The 16,103-nt window shown below is 36.6% G+C and overlaps 1 protein-coding gene across 3 annotated transcripts in view; it reads right to left on the reverse strand.

The window, feature by feature from the left end:
* The window catches only part of PRKD1 (protein kinase D1), a 135,976-nt gene that overhangs the window by 65,477 nt on the left and 54,396 nt on the right, over window positions 1–16,103 (reverse strand). For all 3 annotated transcript variants that reach the window (XM_074585053.1, XM_074585054.1, XM_074585052.1), the window contains one exon: window positions 1,250–1,388. In XM_074585053.1, coding sequence (XP_074441154.1) covers window positions 1,250–1,388 — 139 coding nt within the window. The remainder of the gene's footprint in view (window positions 1–1,249; window positions 1,389–16,103) is intronic.

Genomic DNA, 16,103 nt, shown 5'->3' on the forward strand with positions numbered 1-16,103 from the left:
ATACTCCACCCAATTAATATTAAACTGTTGATACTTCATGTAAGATATGTGAAGACCAATTCTAATTTTCAAGCTAGTCCGTTAATTAAGTAAATGTTAAAATATCTGTTGTATTTTGTTGATTTCATTGTTACTTAACATTTTGCTTCTAACATGCTTCTTTGAAAAGGGCTGTGCTGCCACGCAGGATGATTTTTTCATAGAATCACAGAATCATAGAATTGTTGAGGTTGGAAGGGACCTTTAAGATCATCGAGTCCAACCTTTAGCCTACCCTGACAAGAGCCACTTCTAAACCATGTCCCTCAGTGCCCCATCTACCCTTTTTTTAAACACCTCCAGGGATGGTGAATCCACCACCTCCCTGGGCAGCCTATTCCAATGTTTAATAACCCTTTCAGTGAAAAAATGTTTCCTAATATCCAATCTAAACCTCCCCTGACGTAACTTGAACCCGTTTCCCCTCGTCCTATCACTTGTCACCAGGGAGAAGAGGTCAGCCCCCATCTCTCTACAACCTCCTTTCAGGTAGTTGTAGAGGGTGATAAGGTCTCCCCTCAGCCTCCTCTTCTCCAGGCTAAACAACCCCAGTTCCCTCAGTCGTTCTTCATAAGGTTTGTCCTCCAGACCCCTCACCAGCTTTGTAGCCCTTCTCTGGACACGCTCCAACACCTCAATGTCCCTCTTGTAGCGAGGGGCCCAAAACTGAACGCAGTACTCAAGGTGGGGCCTCACCAGTGCCGAGTACAGGGGGATGATCACTTCCCTAGTCCAGCTCACCACACTATTCCTGATACAGGCTAGGATGCTGTTGGCCTTCTTGGCCACCTGGGCACACTGCTGGCTCATATTCAGCCAGCTGTCAACCAACACTCCCAAGTCCTTTTCTGTTGGGCTGCTTTCGAGCCACTCTGCCCCAATCCTGTAGCGCTGCATGGGGTTGTTGTGACCCAAGTGCAGGATTTATAATATGTAGATTATACATATTTCAAATGACTTATTAACCTGTTGCTTAACTAGTAACATGGACAAAATAAAGGCTGTTAAAAAGTATACAGTGCAATAGGAAAAAATAAAAGGAATTAATAGGCATAATATGCCCGTATACGTCTGCGAAAAATTTTGACAACATAGGTGAAAGTCCATACAAACAAAATCTTCTTTTTCTTGAATCCTAACTGGAACAAAAATACTGTATAACTTTTTGGTTGCAAAAGCTTGACAGTAATTTTCACTGTTTTTTAGTTACCTGACAAGACAACTTCAACTAGGTCTCCTTCTTGAATATCTGCAGCTGATTTCACCAACTGGAGAATGTTTTCAGATGTAGGGTCATGGCGGAAGAGCAGAATTTTGTCGTACATTCCGTAGAAACCACATTCAGGAAACTGCAAATACAAACCCATGAGAATTTACTACACTGTAAAATACAATTAATATAATTAATTTTAAGGGCAGAGTAGTCCATGCCTCAGACTAGTACCAAACAGAACATATATATTTTCATATATGACAATATTTATCACTATATTCTGAAAAAGTTTTCCCCCCAAGCAAATAAGATCATTTGCCTTCCTTGTCCTCTGTGAGCAATGTGGTATCTACTAGGAAACGAGAGAGAAATAAGCGCATCCCTTAGCCACTGCTGATAACTTTTCAAAGACAAGTTCCTGAGCAAGGTGATCTAATTAGACCCTCCTGGAGCAGGTGTTTGGACCAGATGTCCTACGGATGTCCCTTCTAGTCTATATTATTCCATGATTCCATGATCTCTCCCCAGATTAGTGACAAAAAGGAGGCCGGAAGAAATATATTTCAGCTCTGTCTAAAATGCAATGCCTAAATGATAGCTCATTGGGAAAAACCTATTTCTTGAGACTAAAGTTACTAGACACCTACTACCGTAAGTTACTACACCACATAAAACCACATTTCCTTGAGCACCTTTATCATCTACTAATTAGGAACTGAAACAGAACTGGCAATCTATTACCAAAGTTTGAGAAGGTTCGCACCAACATCAGCACGTGTACTTCTGAACAGGCATCACAATTACATATATAAGAGATATATATTTGTAAAACTTCTCTAGTAATCAGTTAACCATTCATATTCACAATCTTAGTCAAATGAAGAGTCACAGTAACAGCAAGGTGTACTTTACCATGTTCATAAAGCTGAAAATGGCTTAGTATGTCATGTTCAAGTTTCCAAAATATTTCTCACTGATGATTACCAACTCTATGTGTACCAAAAACCTGCTCTCTAAAAGCTTGGTCTGTTGCCTTCTAAAACTGTTATGCGTGGGTTTATTCTTGTTAAGAGGAGCAAAAATGGTATTTTCTATTTTCATGTTCCTCTGTAAAATAATGAACACTAAATAACCTAGTTCTGTAAAAGATATGCATTACCATAGTCAAAACTTACAGAAGCGACACCAGGTGGAATGAAATTAGTAAAGATGGATACCAAATTTTTGTTTATTTAAAATAAAACTGTCATATAGGCCACACTTCTAATGGAGTTGTTAGCCAGCCAAAAGTCACGTTTTCTCATGAAATAACCAGTGAAGTAATGAAATGCTGCCCTATTTGGACAATTCCACTGTGCAGGCACCTTCTACTTGCTTCATACTCTCCTTAGAAAAGTGCCTTTTCCTATGAAGCAAGGAATCATTCTTGATCACACACAGGCAATATTATTGGTGCCTACACATCAAAACCATTCAATGTTTATTCAATTACCAGAAGACATGTTATATGAAGGAATCATATTAGCTTTAAGTTATGTTAAAAGTTTACGAAGAAGGTAAAACGGCAGAGTTTTGGAAAGGAAATTTAGACAAAACTGATTTTCATTACCCAAGAACGCGAATCCACATGTTGTTTTGTCTTCCTGTTACTCTATGGCTATATTTTAATGCTAAAGTAATATCCTCTATCATCTTAACTGAAAGGGAAGAGGAAGAAGAGACTTGGAGTTCCAGTATAATTGAAATCAACTCCTAAATATAGCAACAACAGTAATGTTCACCTAAGGGAAGAATTTCTGAGAAACAGTGAAAATCCTAAAAAAAAAACCAACAAACGTATCATGGAATATTCTTAATTTTGCATAAAGACAACATAACCTAGATGACATTTTCTCCCACAGTCCCAAATGTGAAGGTAAATACTTCAAGTATCACATACTTAAGATGCAGTAAATATTAAGGATTAAAACTATAAAAATAAGCAAAATGATGTTGAAGGACCTTAATTCTCAATTTGTTTCCAAATCTCATTAAAACAATAAATTATTCAACCTAGTGCCAAAAGGATTTTTCTAGTTCAAGAATTAATTAATTTTGTGGCTTAGATGTGAAATAGTTACTCTAGCTTTTAAAGAAATTTGCTTTACATTAAACCTAAGTGTGAGTGAATCAAAGCTTTCAAGAGATGTAATCTGAACTGCAATTATCCTCTTCATCCATAGGTGTGCTAGCACGGCCTAGGTAATAGAAAAGGAGATGACACAGGCACTAATGGACACCTGAGTGTCCTACAGACTCGTCTAACCCAGCAGCGCTGAGCTGAACCCAAAAGCCTGCTGGAGCCATTTCGATGCCTGCGTCGTGGATCTCCATGGCTGGAGAAGCTCTTCTTCCCTCACTCCAGCCCTTGAGCTGGCAGCGGGCAAATTCACTCTTCTCAAACATTTTAAATTTAGAACACGCATGAGAAAGTAATCCCAGTGGGATTATAATTTTAATTAAGCAGATTCCTACCTTGATACAGTATGCAAGCCTTATGACATGTCATAAGAGAGAGAATTTCCTTTTACAGAAACAGTGAAAAATTTAAAATATCTTTCAAAATGGGCACTGCTGGTCTTTTTCAAACACTGAAAGAATTTTCTCGTTTCGCTGGATTTCAGAGATAGTACAGGCATTTCCCTCTAAACTCACTATGACTTAAATTGTTTGTTCTCTCTTTATATTCCCATTCCATTTGCTCTTTTCAAATTAGCTCAATTTTTTCTACCTTTAAAAGTATTTGCTATATTACATGTATAAACATGTACTTTGAGATATCCTTTATTATATTCTGTAGAGAAAAATAAATTCAATCACAACATTTTTTGGTAAATTATATACAAGAGTTATCTTCTGGGTTCGAGTTAGTTTTCCCCAGATAAACTACTCTCATGCCAAGAAAGCCATTTTGATGGTGTGATTCTCCAAATACAACATTGTGTAAGGACCAACTGTTGCAACAGTGACAAAAATATTCCCTCAGCTAAGCTTATTCCTGCCAACAATAATGTTGATATGCACAAACAAAAGTAAATAAAAAGCAGCCACATTGCTTCGTACTGCAACACTATAAATAGCATTTATTTTTGCCAAATACAGGGCAAAACAGGAAATTCATATATGTCGAGCTACTTAAAAGCTAACTAAAGCTAAGCTAACTAAAAACTAATTAACAAGAATGGCATTGGATCTAAATTCCCAACACTAATAAAAGCCCCTGTTTTGGTATAATAGCTACATAAAGTGGAACTACCGGGAGTAAAACGGTCATTGTAATTCCTATAATAAGGAAATAGAATATTTCTGTAGGAATCAGAAGAGTGGAAAATTGTTTACATGGGGTTCAGAAAAAGAATCTATTTCTGGATGCTTAACAAGGCATCAATAGTCATTAAGACAACTGTCCAACCAACACCCTGGTTGCCTACTCCAAGTGTGGAATAAAATACATCTTCTTAAACTGCTTTCAGTGTGGTTTAATTGAAGGTACATTAGTTTACAACTGAAACAGGACAAATTACCTTTACAGCATAATAACTTGTTAAACTGCCACAGCTTAGTTATGTATTTTAGTTTGCATATTTTCAAGATCAGCCCTCTAACATGATTTACATCACTTACAAACAATTTTGTGTTCCAGATCAGGCATTTAGCAAAATTTCTTTATTAATATGTCTATCCACAGTCTTGATGTTGTTATTTATTAGATAATTTCCAGTATAAAGACAAGAAATACTGGACAGCATGCTTTTAAGACACCTGAAACTACAAAATATATTTGGTGTAGGAATGAAAAGTTCAGCACATCTGAAGAGAAGTTGAAAATATGGTTTGCCATAGACATTGAAGTTCTGGAAAAGCTGAGAGTACTTTTTAATAAATTTTCCAAACTTGTACTTTCAACTTTGTTACTTAAGGTCAATTTATGAGGGATGTGTAAGACCATTAGGAAGATATATCATGTTAGATATATCTGTCATAAAAAGGAAGGTTCTTTAGCCTAGACACACACAGTCCCTGTCTGGGATCCGGGCATAAATGGTTGCAGTCTTAAAATACATAAAAGACTGATGCCGATAACAAGGGAACAATTTGTTTCTCCTCTGCACGGAACATTAAGGATTAGCAAATCTTAAATACGGGAAGGTGTACAATACAGGGAATTAGACTGGGGACAAGGAAAGCTTTGCAAGGGTAAGAATTTTAAAAAAGATCTTATTGTTTGCCTAAGAAAGTGAAGGTCTATTACTGGAGGGGTTTTTAACACAACAAAATCAACAAATGTCAGGAATCTGAGAGCTGATCTTTTTATGTTGGGATAGAAGGATAAAGTAGATAACCTCGTATGACCCAACGATCATGATGCTGAACATCTAGTACAAATGGGGACAGTTTTGATTAAAATGTATGCCTAAATGTGTATTACTAATTTTTATAGTATTTATTTACTTACTTATTAAGTACAAGTCTCTGTCCGCAAGCAATGCTAAATTTTGCATGTGCCTATCCACAGTCATATTAGGTCAAAAAAATGCATGACTTAGCACGACTCTTCTTGATAAAACTGTCATTATCATACAGAGGAAACTGCATTATAGATCCACAGGTTTTGTTCATTAATTTACTAAATCAAAGGTAATTTAATAGGAGAAAGATTTTTTGAAAAATTAAAATATAAATTATCCCAAGATGATGTACAAGTACTAGCTTTGCTGTAAGAGCAGTTAATGTTGTCCAGCCTCGCTATGTAGATGCCATTCATTATTATGTTCATATCAGTGCAATAGCACTGTATCGTTCCCCCATTCTATATTACTGGTAAACAGCCTGTAATGTACCACAGCGATATCGTAGTCCACTACGGGAAAACTATTGTGAAGGCTGCATCACATATAAACTACTACCACTCTCAAAGCAAACTATTATCTACTCTATAACATCCTCTTCTGCTAGAAAGGAAATGCAATATACTGTTGTTCATCATACTGACAATGACATTTTAAAAAAATTAATTACTCTCACGAAGAAACAAAATTCTCGCAGTAAATAAACTGACTGTTTACCAGGCTTAAAATTTCAAGGAAGATCTGGATTCCGTGCCCTTTACAAGGCTGCACTGAGTTGACTTACAATTTGGCTACTACTGATCAGCACAACTATTTATAAAGCACATACATATAAGTTTGCAGGAAAAAAGGTTTCAGTCATTAGTGTAAAATAGCATTCATGTAGACAAACAATTATGTCACAGTAGAGTCAAATTCATTTCAGGCAGCTTGATTAGGAAAACTTGCAATTTAGAGATCATCTCCCCTTAAAATCAACTTTCAAGGGTGGCAGAAGGCGACTGAAGTTTTAGCAAGATGATGTTTCTGGATCAAGCTGCAAATTATTTCTTACTTGTCCACCTTAAAAAGAAAAATTGAAATATTCTATTAACAAGACAGTGTTCATTACTGTTGCTTGTAGTGATTACAAACTTATTACAATTCTAAATACAATGCGTTTACTGTTGGCTAACAGTGATTTAAATTTGTTAGCTTATTAGCTTTAAAACTATTAATATTTACTGAATGTATGTGCAATGATCATTCACAGACTGTGAATACCACTTTAGTACTACTTTAATCAATCACATCTCCACAAGGAATAAAATGTATATACACACTTCAAGGGGTGTGATTACCCCAAGGTTCACTTCTAAAAATTTCAACAACAAAGACCTGAATGTCAGTTTTCAGTATTCCCACTCTTGAATTTTCAACCATGCTGGTCTCATATTACACCAATAGCTTCTTTTTAAATGTACTGTAATATTACCACAATATAAGTGTATTATTTGGGAAAAGCATAACAAGACTTTTATTCTAAACACTGAGCCTTAGAAACCTGCTGTCTAAACATTCATATAAAACATGTTTCATATGATATTGTAGCAGCTTTTATGGTAAAAAACAGGAAACACTACTAGCATTTGAAGCCACCCATAAGCAGACTGAAGTTGTGTGCTTCTTTCATTTCCTGAAAATATCACGTAACCGTTATCTACCCATAAGACTTGGAAAAAAATTAAGTATATATATATATATATATAAAAATTGCTTTTTCAGATGAAAAAAACTGCTGGTCAGGATCTCAAGTAATAATTTGGTACTTCCCAGGTTGCAGGCACTATGGCAGCAGATTATCTATAAAACACAGGGCAAAAGGAGGCTCGGCATTAACCTTTCCCCAGCAGATATCAAAGCAGAAGCAATCATTGAAGTGTTTTTATCCTTAGCAACTGTAAACATCTCAAGAAAATCCACCAAAATATTTCACCAATAACTGTACTGAAGCCAAATGATTATGCAAATTCTGGGTTTTCATTTAAAAAGACTTCAAGTGATACTAGAAAAAATATTGCAGACTCATATTAAATTTCACTAACTAGAACATGTAATTCTAAGTATTCAGTAATTCATTTAATCCATTATCCATTGTATCAGTCAATAATTTTAATGGCATGTGTCGATGCACGTGCAAACACAAGCTGAACTACGTATGTCCATAACTGTACTAACAATTGTTCTCAATACAAGGATCAAAGACAAACTGCTGAAAAAAAAATTGGTGGTATTTAAAAATGTGTCCAACTACTGTGACAATCAAATGGTTTTACTCTTAAAGAAACAGAATTTTCAAAGACCTGATACACCTAAATTGTAATGTATTTCCAATATGAACTGGGAAGCTTTCAATAATTAATAATAATTAATCATATACATAGTTATTTGATGGAGAAAGTATCTGGCCTTCCTCTTTGCCGTAGTAAAGCACAATTTCTAATAGAAATTAACTAAAATGAAAGGTGAGATTATCTAAAGTGAGACAACTCTCTCACCAGTTTGTTTTAATAATCATGTGTGTGGAAGATTAGCACAGTAGATATCTCAAGTGAAAAACTGATAAATAAATATCTGGAAGAGCTGGAAAACGCATCCTCTAAACACCGATATTGGTTTCAGTGCAATTACTAATGTAATCCAATAGTTGAAAGTGTGTTGCTGTGCTACAATTTTGCACATTTCCTGTAAGGGATAGTTTCTGTTGCTTTATTCTAGGAAGTAATGAGAGTTCTTTTTAATTTTTTCAGTCCTCATTGACTTTTTTCTTCATATTAAATTGAACTATGTCTTTTTTAGTGATAACTATTTTTTCCTTCTAAACTAGTTAGATTTTTGCAAGCCTTCCTCTAACAGAAGTCTTGGTGATTACCATAACAGCAACAAGAACCTTGAGAAAACCTGGAAGTCTTTGACAGCACACAGATAACACTCCACCACACGCAGGACTGTGGGCTAAACAATGTCTTCACAGTGTGGGGAGAAGTTTAGTCACACTCAATGTTTGCTGACCTAACCTAACATGCTAAAACACAGGTTAGGTTGACCCAACCTAAACAAGGTTGTTGACCTAATCCTAACATGTTTAAAAATAAATAAATAAATAGTCTTACATTAATACAACTGTTTCAAAATAAATAACAATGCATTTTATTTTTAGAAGTCAGGATTTCCTTTCTCTACAGAGGTTATAACACTGCAAATTCACGATACTGAGAAGCAGAGAATTTTTGGCCAAGAGGACTGCCTAAATTCTCGCTTAATTGTGGCAGTCATTATTAACTCACTTGCAAAACTCAAGACACTGAGTTTGGGACCACTGTTCTGCTAACATCGATCCCAGGCTACCCAGGGAAGTGGTTGAGTCACCATCCCTGGAGGTATTTAAAAGATGGGTAGACTTAGGGCTTAGCCATACGGTTTACTCATGGTTTTTGTCAGTGTTAGGCTTATGGTTGGACTAGATGATCTGAAAGGTCTCTTCCAACCTAGGCAATTCTATGATTCTATGATTAATGCCACATTTCTCTTTCCAAGGCAACTTGGGGACCTCAGCAGAAAGGCTCTCGTAGTTCCCATATACGTTCTTTGTGCAGCCCAACACTGTCCACCCCAGTACAGAATTATGGAGTTTCCTGTGAAACGTTTAGGAGAAGAACGTGACAACAACTGTGCCAGATTGTTGACAGGCATCCATTTATGTAGATGCTTCACGAACAGATTGCAGTTCTCACCAAAGGGGTTGAGAGCTGGTGCAGAAATTTTCATGCCCTCCAGGGAACAGGCAGAAAGATGATGAATCCCTAACAAAATCAAGTATTTTTCCTAGTTACTAATCAAAAAAGGATTAAAGATAGTAACTAAAGAGTCCCTTGCTCACAAGCATTCACTGTTTCTGAAGCTGAAGTCTTACTAATTTTATGCCCTACACATTTCCCACATGTAGTGGGAAAATAAACTCCTAATTTAAGAAAGATGAAAAGAAACCAATTCAAGAGCCAATTCTACACATTATTGGGGGGAAAAAAACCAACAAAGAAACAAACAAAGAAACAAACAAACCCCAACCTCCCCCATTTCTGTGACAGTCTACCACCAGATGTGCTCCAGCTATCTCTGAGCAAGCATTACATCCATTCAGGAGACTCAGTCAGGTACTTAACTCAAGAGACTACACAGGCATAGAACAAGTGTCTTTTTACAGATTGCACAACATGTAAACTACTTACATGCAGTCAAAGTTTCTGTGTATGAGGTAAGAGATCTAGACAGATCTAATAAAGTTAAGAGATCTAGAGATCATTCTCACTTGTTAATACCTCTACTCTTCTTCCAAAATGCACTTCATTTCCTTCAAGATAGATGTCAGTTTAGGTAATTGCTTAAACATTAACTTAAAACTTTTTTTTTTTTTTTTGCAAAGAAACAGAAAACTAAACAGCTCTACTGTTTTAATTAAAACATTCCCAAATATGTGGTTTCCTCGTGAAAAAGCAGAACTCCCTTATGTTTAGAAGTTCTGAAAATTACTTATTCTTTTATTCACTCACAACATTAATTCTATATTCCAGGAAATACAGCAAGAGCCATTTGAAAAATACTTGTAAAGGTCTCTCTTCTACCGAATTTGATAGAAACGTGAATGTTGTTTTAACTGTTAGAGGCATGTTGGTTCAACTTTTAGTACTAACAACTAGTTTGCTCCTTGGTCAGTTGCCTATTTTACTTCCATTTGTTAATAACTGGGATCCTTATTAATAAAGGATAAAGAGACAACACCAAATAACAGGATTACTGGGCTCCCTAATCCTTTAATGAATATAATCAGAAGGAGATTATAGCAGGAGAAAAGGCTGAAGGCGCTTATTTTGGACACCAGTTCAGCATGAGCACACAAACCTAGAACAAGGCCTGCACAGGGAGTCAGATGACTAACTTACCAACAAGAACTTATAGTATCATGTTATGCACGTTAATTCCCCATTCAAAATGTATCTTAGAAAAGCCAAAATAGTAAGAGGAAACTGTTCAGAACAGCCAGTAAAGAACATTAGGACAGAAATGTCTGTAAACGATTGTTTTATGTAAATTTAGCATCTCTGCAGATCACAGTAACGTATGTGATGGGAGGTTTGGGATTCATTGTCCACAACACCCAAAAGGATTTTCCTTGCCAAATACCTGTTTGGGGATAGGAAAACAGCACGATTTTATTTTTTTTTTTAACATGACATAAGAAATTCCAGCTTTATATTTATATAGTACTAGAGATATATATAGAGACTTCTAGATAGCAACCACTCAGGAAGAGGCCATTTGGGTTTCTAGGCCTTCCTACCTGAAAGTTTCAAAGCTGGACTGTACAATTTTTCAAACACAGTCCTAATCATTAGGCTAGGACAAAATCACCAAAGAAACAGAAACCACTGAAAGGTGTACGGGATCACAAACAGATCACAACAAAGTTCCTGTCTCTGTAATTGGCACTCAACAGAAACTGGACACCTAAGAAATTAAAACTAAAAAATCCTCCTGGGAGCAAAGGCCTAAATTAAGATTCCCCTCCCCAAACATCTTGTCAGCAATATTGTTTCTTAACAAAAGTGCTTGTAGCTGTTGTGTTTCCATTTGCATGCAGTATGTTCTTTAGTAACACTTAGGCACTGAAGGAAAAAAAATTGCTCAGCACACTCAGGCATAAAGATTTAACGTATGTTTAAGTTTTCTGTGAATCTAGGAACACTTTCACAGAACTAGGAAAATCATTTATAGAGAAGCACATGAATAAACTTTAAGCTTAGTTAATTTTTTTAATCGATTTCAAAAAGTAAATGCACTTAACACAGAAGTTGCTGGGTTGCAAATGGAGCTTTAAAGTATATGTCTCATACATACAGAAAAATAATGTTCAAAACATAAAGTTGATAGCAACAGATATAAATAGAAACTTAAGAGTTGTAGAAAACCACTAAGGAAAGCCAGAAGATATGCAGAAGTATTACTGTCAGCACACTTAAGGCACGTTAAAAGTTTTGCTACTACGTTAGGAACAAAGAGAACTGTAACAATTCTACCATCGATAAATATTTATCAATCACTTTCCTTCCACCGACCCCCCAGCCCTAACCCCCATTTTGGGAAAAGGCAGTACTAGGTATTAAAAATGAAACATTTTCTATTCTAACACCAGTTTGGATGTTGAAGAGGACTCACTGAAGCTGCACACTTATACTGGCACATCAAAAAACTTAAAAGCAAAATTGAAAGAGCTGTAAAGTCAATGGTTGGGTTCCGGAGCAATCAAAAGGAGGAAAACTAACGTGCTGCTTTTTAAAAGGGGAAACAGAGCTACCTGCATAACTGTAGACTTTTCAAAATAATGGAACAAAAGATACATGGTTCAACAAATGAAAATATGAAGGACAGTACTACCATTTCACTACCACCTTGTCTTACGGAAGAACTAGATAACTTGGCAATGTAAGGAGGGGACTGCACAAGCATAACTTAACAGCAACACAGAGTCAGACTTTGCAAAATATTGGCTGGCCCCTGGAAACAAGAATGCAAGGTGCTCTGATATAACAGGGACTCTATTCTGAAAAGCAATGATGAAATTTAGCTAACGTAGTGGGTAATTAGATGAACATGCACTCTTAGTGAATTGCATTTGCCATAACCTGGGGAATATCAAAGAAGCATACGGATTTATTACCTCTGCTTTTGGCACTGATACAACTGCAACTGGAATTCTGTCCTCATACCTAGCATTTAAAATTCAAAAAGACTAGGACACCAGAGAAAGGATTCGTGGAAGAATGATAGAATAATTAAGGAAATGAAAGACATGCTCTCCTGTAAGTGGCAGGAGGGGATTAAACTGTTTAACTTCTAAAGGAAGGTCAGGATGAGATTTGATAATTTTTGATAAGCATCAGTACGAGAAAGTGAAATCTGATTATCTATTGATTCATCTGCCTTGCAGACAAAGAAAGTTCCAATTTCTGACAGATGAGGTTATGTAGAATTAGACTACGCAACAATCATTTTGCTGATCAAATTTTTTTTTTTTTTTTGCTTATTTGAAGTAGCTAAAACAAGTGCTCACTGAAAAACAAATATGGTAGTGCTATTTCCACATTATTGTATTGTTGTTTCTAAAAGAGACGCTCCGTTTGAAAAGGAATTAATTCCGACAGCTCCTATGGCCTTTCTTACCCAAAACAATAGAACAAAATTACCGTAATGCCATACTCTCTTAATCAGCTGCAACACTCCCAGTCAGGCTAACAGCTTTCTTGTGACTCTTCTCAAAGCATCTTTTTCTTTTTTGTTTAGTTGCAGGATGACAAAACAGGTATCTAATACCTCAGCTATCCGACACTATCCTACCACTCGATTTTGGCATTGGCAAGACCTCTAATGTAACACTCTTATCTAGTTCTGGATGCTTAGAGATAGTCCAAGGACAGCACCAGAGAAAGAGTTCTGTAAAAAGTGATGTAAAAGGAAAGAGTTGAAGAGCTAAGCAATGATTATGGGAAAGAAGATAGATCAAAGTCTTTGACAGTCTTTAGTTCTCATAGTTACGCAGCAAGGATACAAAGGGAATTTAACTTAAATATTAATTAAGGCTAGTTTAAAAACTGGCAATGACTTTTTGGGGTGGCTGTGGCATCTCCGGCACTGGAGGTTCTCAGAACAGGTTAAACAGAGAAGGTTACAGATAGAGCTGATCTGGACTTGGAGAGGAGGAAGGCCTTTTGGGTCTTTCTACCCCTGTGTCTACAACTTCCGTCTTCTGAAAGACACAAGAAAAAAATTGCTTGCAGTTTAGAGTAAGAAAAATAAACTATACAAGGCACATTCCTACAGTTTAACGTTCCTTTCTGTAAGTCACATTCCTGTGACTTTCCTTTCTGATTATCTGAAATTCCCATTGTAAGTTCAGCTGGATAAATACTTCCCCATTTTTTATTCTGAACTGTTGTGTAGAGCTCCTCTGCAACATTACAAAGCTGCCACATTTCGCAAGGGAAGTTTTTGCATCTCAGTGTGGGTGAATACATGTCCACCCCCACTGACAGTTTATTTGACAGTTTAATTTCAGTCAGACCTATCTGCCTCAAGAATATTTTTAAAAATCAAGACAAAAGTTGCCTTAGAGTTTAATATATTTGGGATGTACATCTTAGAAATCATCTAACAGATGAAATGAACACACTGTCAACCCTAAATTCCTGCATGGGTTTGCCCATCTTCAACTCTCCACTCTCATCTCCCAATACTTGTTTAATTTTTCCAGTACAGAATTTAACACTCACTAAATCTCATCTGTTCTCATACAATGGGATCGATATTCAGCAGTATTGTTCTCAGGGCCAAAAAGTGACTGAAACTCTTCTCTGGCTCTGTCCCTCTGATGCTCCTGGTGCTAAACACATTATAAATCCTTTTGTGAATACATATTGACTTCATCATGCTTCTGAAAATTTAATTTCAGGTGCTGTCTCCTGCCTGCTTGCAAAACCAGTATCATTCAACGTATTTTTAAAAACTCTTCTTTAATGTACTTTTTATTCATTGTGCAGTGCTACAATTTTCAGTTGCAGAACCGTGTTCCACAATTGATGCTGGAATTTTAAGAAAACATGGTGGGTGGGGTTTTTATTTGAGTCATCTTCTTAACAATGGCTTAAACATGGCCATAAAATAAAGATATAAGATTATGATTTTTTTTTCTTATTTAAAGTCAGAACTGTTAAATTATAAATGCAGCAGAAAATACACTTATACTGAGAACAAAAAAGGTAAATCAGCTCCTTGAATCTACTGGTTCACCGGCTAATTTCATATAGAATACCATATTAAAAATATATGGCTTACAGAAAAGAAATTATGGCTTCCTGCCTTTTATAAAGAAACTGAAGTCTTTGGCACAAGCCACAATATTTTGAAGAGCACTACAAGCAAAGTCAAAATTCTGTTCCTGCCAGGGGAAAGGCAGCTGTCACGTTAAACTAAGAAAACTTTTCAGACCTTCATCTAGCATGTAAAGAAACCCTTCTGAGTTCTAATAACAAACGAGTCATTGTAAAATAATCTCATTTGCTTGAAGTCTCAGCCATTTGGCATCCAGCCAGCCGGGGGTGAAGAGCCAGACACTTAATACACAAAGTTCCTAGCAACTAGAAGTCTGCAGGGAGCAGGAGATTGTATTACCAGCAGCTGAGTGAACAAGACCTCAGATATTACAGAGGAATACACAGAATACAGAGGAATACACGCCTTAGTCTTTTGCGATAGATCAGAAGCAGGAAGGCAGGCAGAAAGTTCCTAACCAAAGAGGGCAAAAACCTTTATGTCATGTAAACTGCAGGACCCTACAAATGTGGAGTAAAAACGCTAGGAGACTAACTTCTAACAAAAGGAAAATAGAGGGAATGACATGGACGGCCACATACATCACCATTTTAAAACCTAGTAACTCAGTTAAGCTGTTTGAATTTTCTGCTCATTGCTAAAGACAAAAAAACTTTTGAGTTTTGTTGGTTGAACCTTCAAATCCTCTCCCTGCCCCACTCCCTCTCTTTCCTTACACAGCAAAAGAAAGAGGCAAGTAAAGTGACATGTAACTAAAAATGAATAATTCCATTTTTTCATTCAAATCCAGTGGTGCTTAATCCATTTAGCTCTGACCGCATTCATTTTTCTTGAGTGCTGCAGCGAGCCACAAATTCTCAGTGTGCACCACCAAGAACAGACTCCTGGCTGGTTCAGGATTCAGAGAATATGCCAGAGGCCAAACCAAGACAGACCAGCTGCAGCAGGGGCTTCTGCTCTATATCCTTTATGCGTGATACTTCCCCAGCATTTCCCATGCCCAGTATTGAATGCTCAAGGTGCTCCATACACAAACATCTACATCCTCACTACCCACAGGCAACCTAACATCCTTCGCTCCACCCAGCTCCCAACATTTTTACCCACTCCTCAGGCACGGAGGGGGTCACTGTGATCATAAGAACATTTAATGATAATTTAGAAACATAAATCTAAGTATTTTCCCATGGTATGTTCAACTGTTTTGATTCTCTACAAATAGCAGCATTCTTACTATGCGTCACTAAATCATGAAATAATGTGCTATTAAGATTATGACAAATACATCCCTCTCTTGCATCAGATCCTTTGCAACTGCAAAGAGAAAATTTAGGGTTTTTTCCCTTGCAATGTTTATGAAAGTACTTCAGAGATAAAATTTGTGCTTCTTGAATGGCTTCTCTTTTTTCCTCACAGCAACGGATACTTTTACTCAACTAATTATGTATTAGCAGCAGGTAATTTCACCTCAATTATTTCTTGCCTCTAAAACCAGCGAGTGCACAACTGTGTGAGAACAAAGCTATAAACATTTCAAATAA

The sequence above is a fragment of the Larus michahellis genome, chromosome 4 (assembly GCF_964199755.1).
Source record: "Larus michahellis chromosome 4, bLarMic1.1, whole genome shotgun sequence".
Lineage (NCBI taxonomy): Eukaryota > Metazoa > Chordata > Aves > Charadriiformes > Laridae > Larus > Larus michahellis.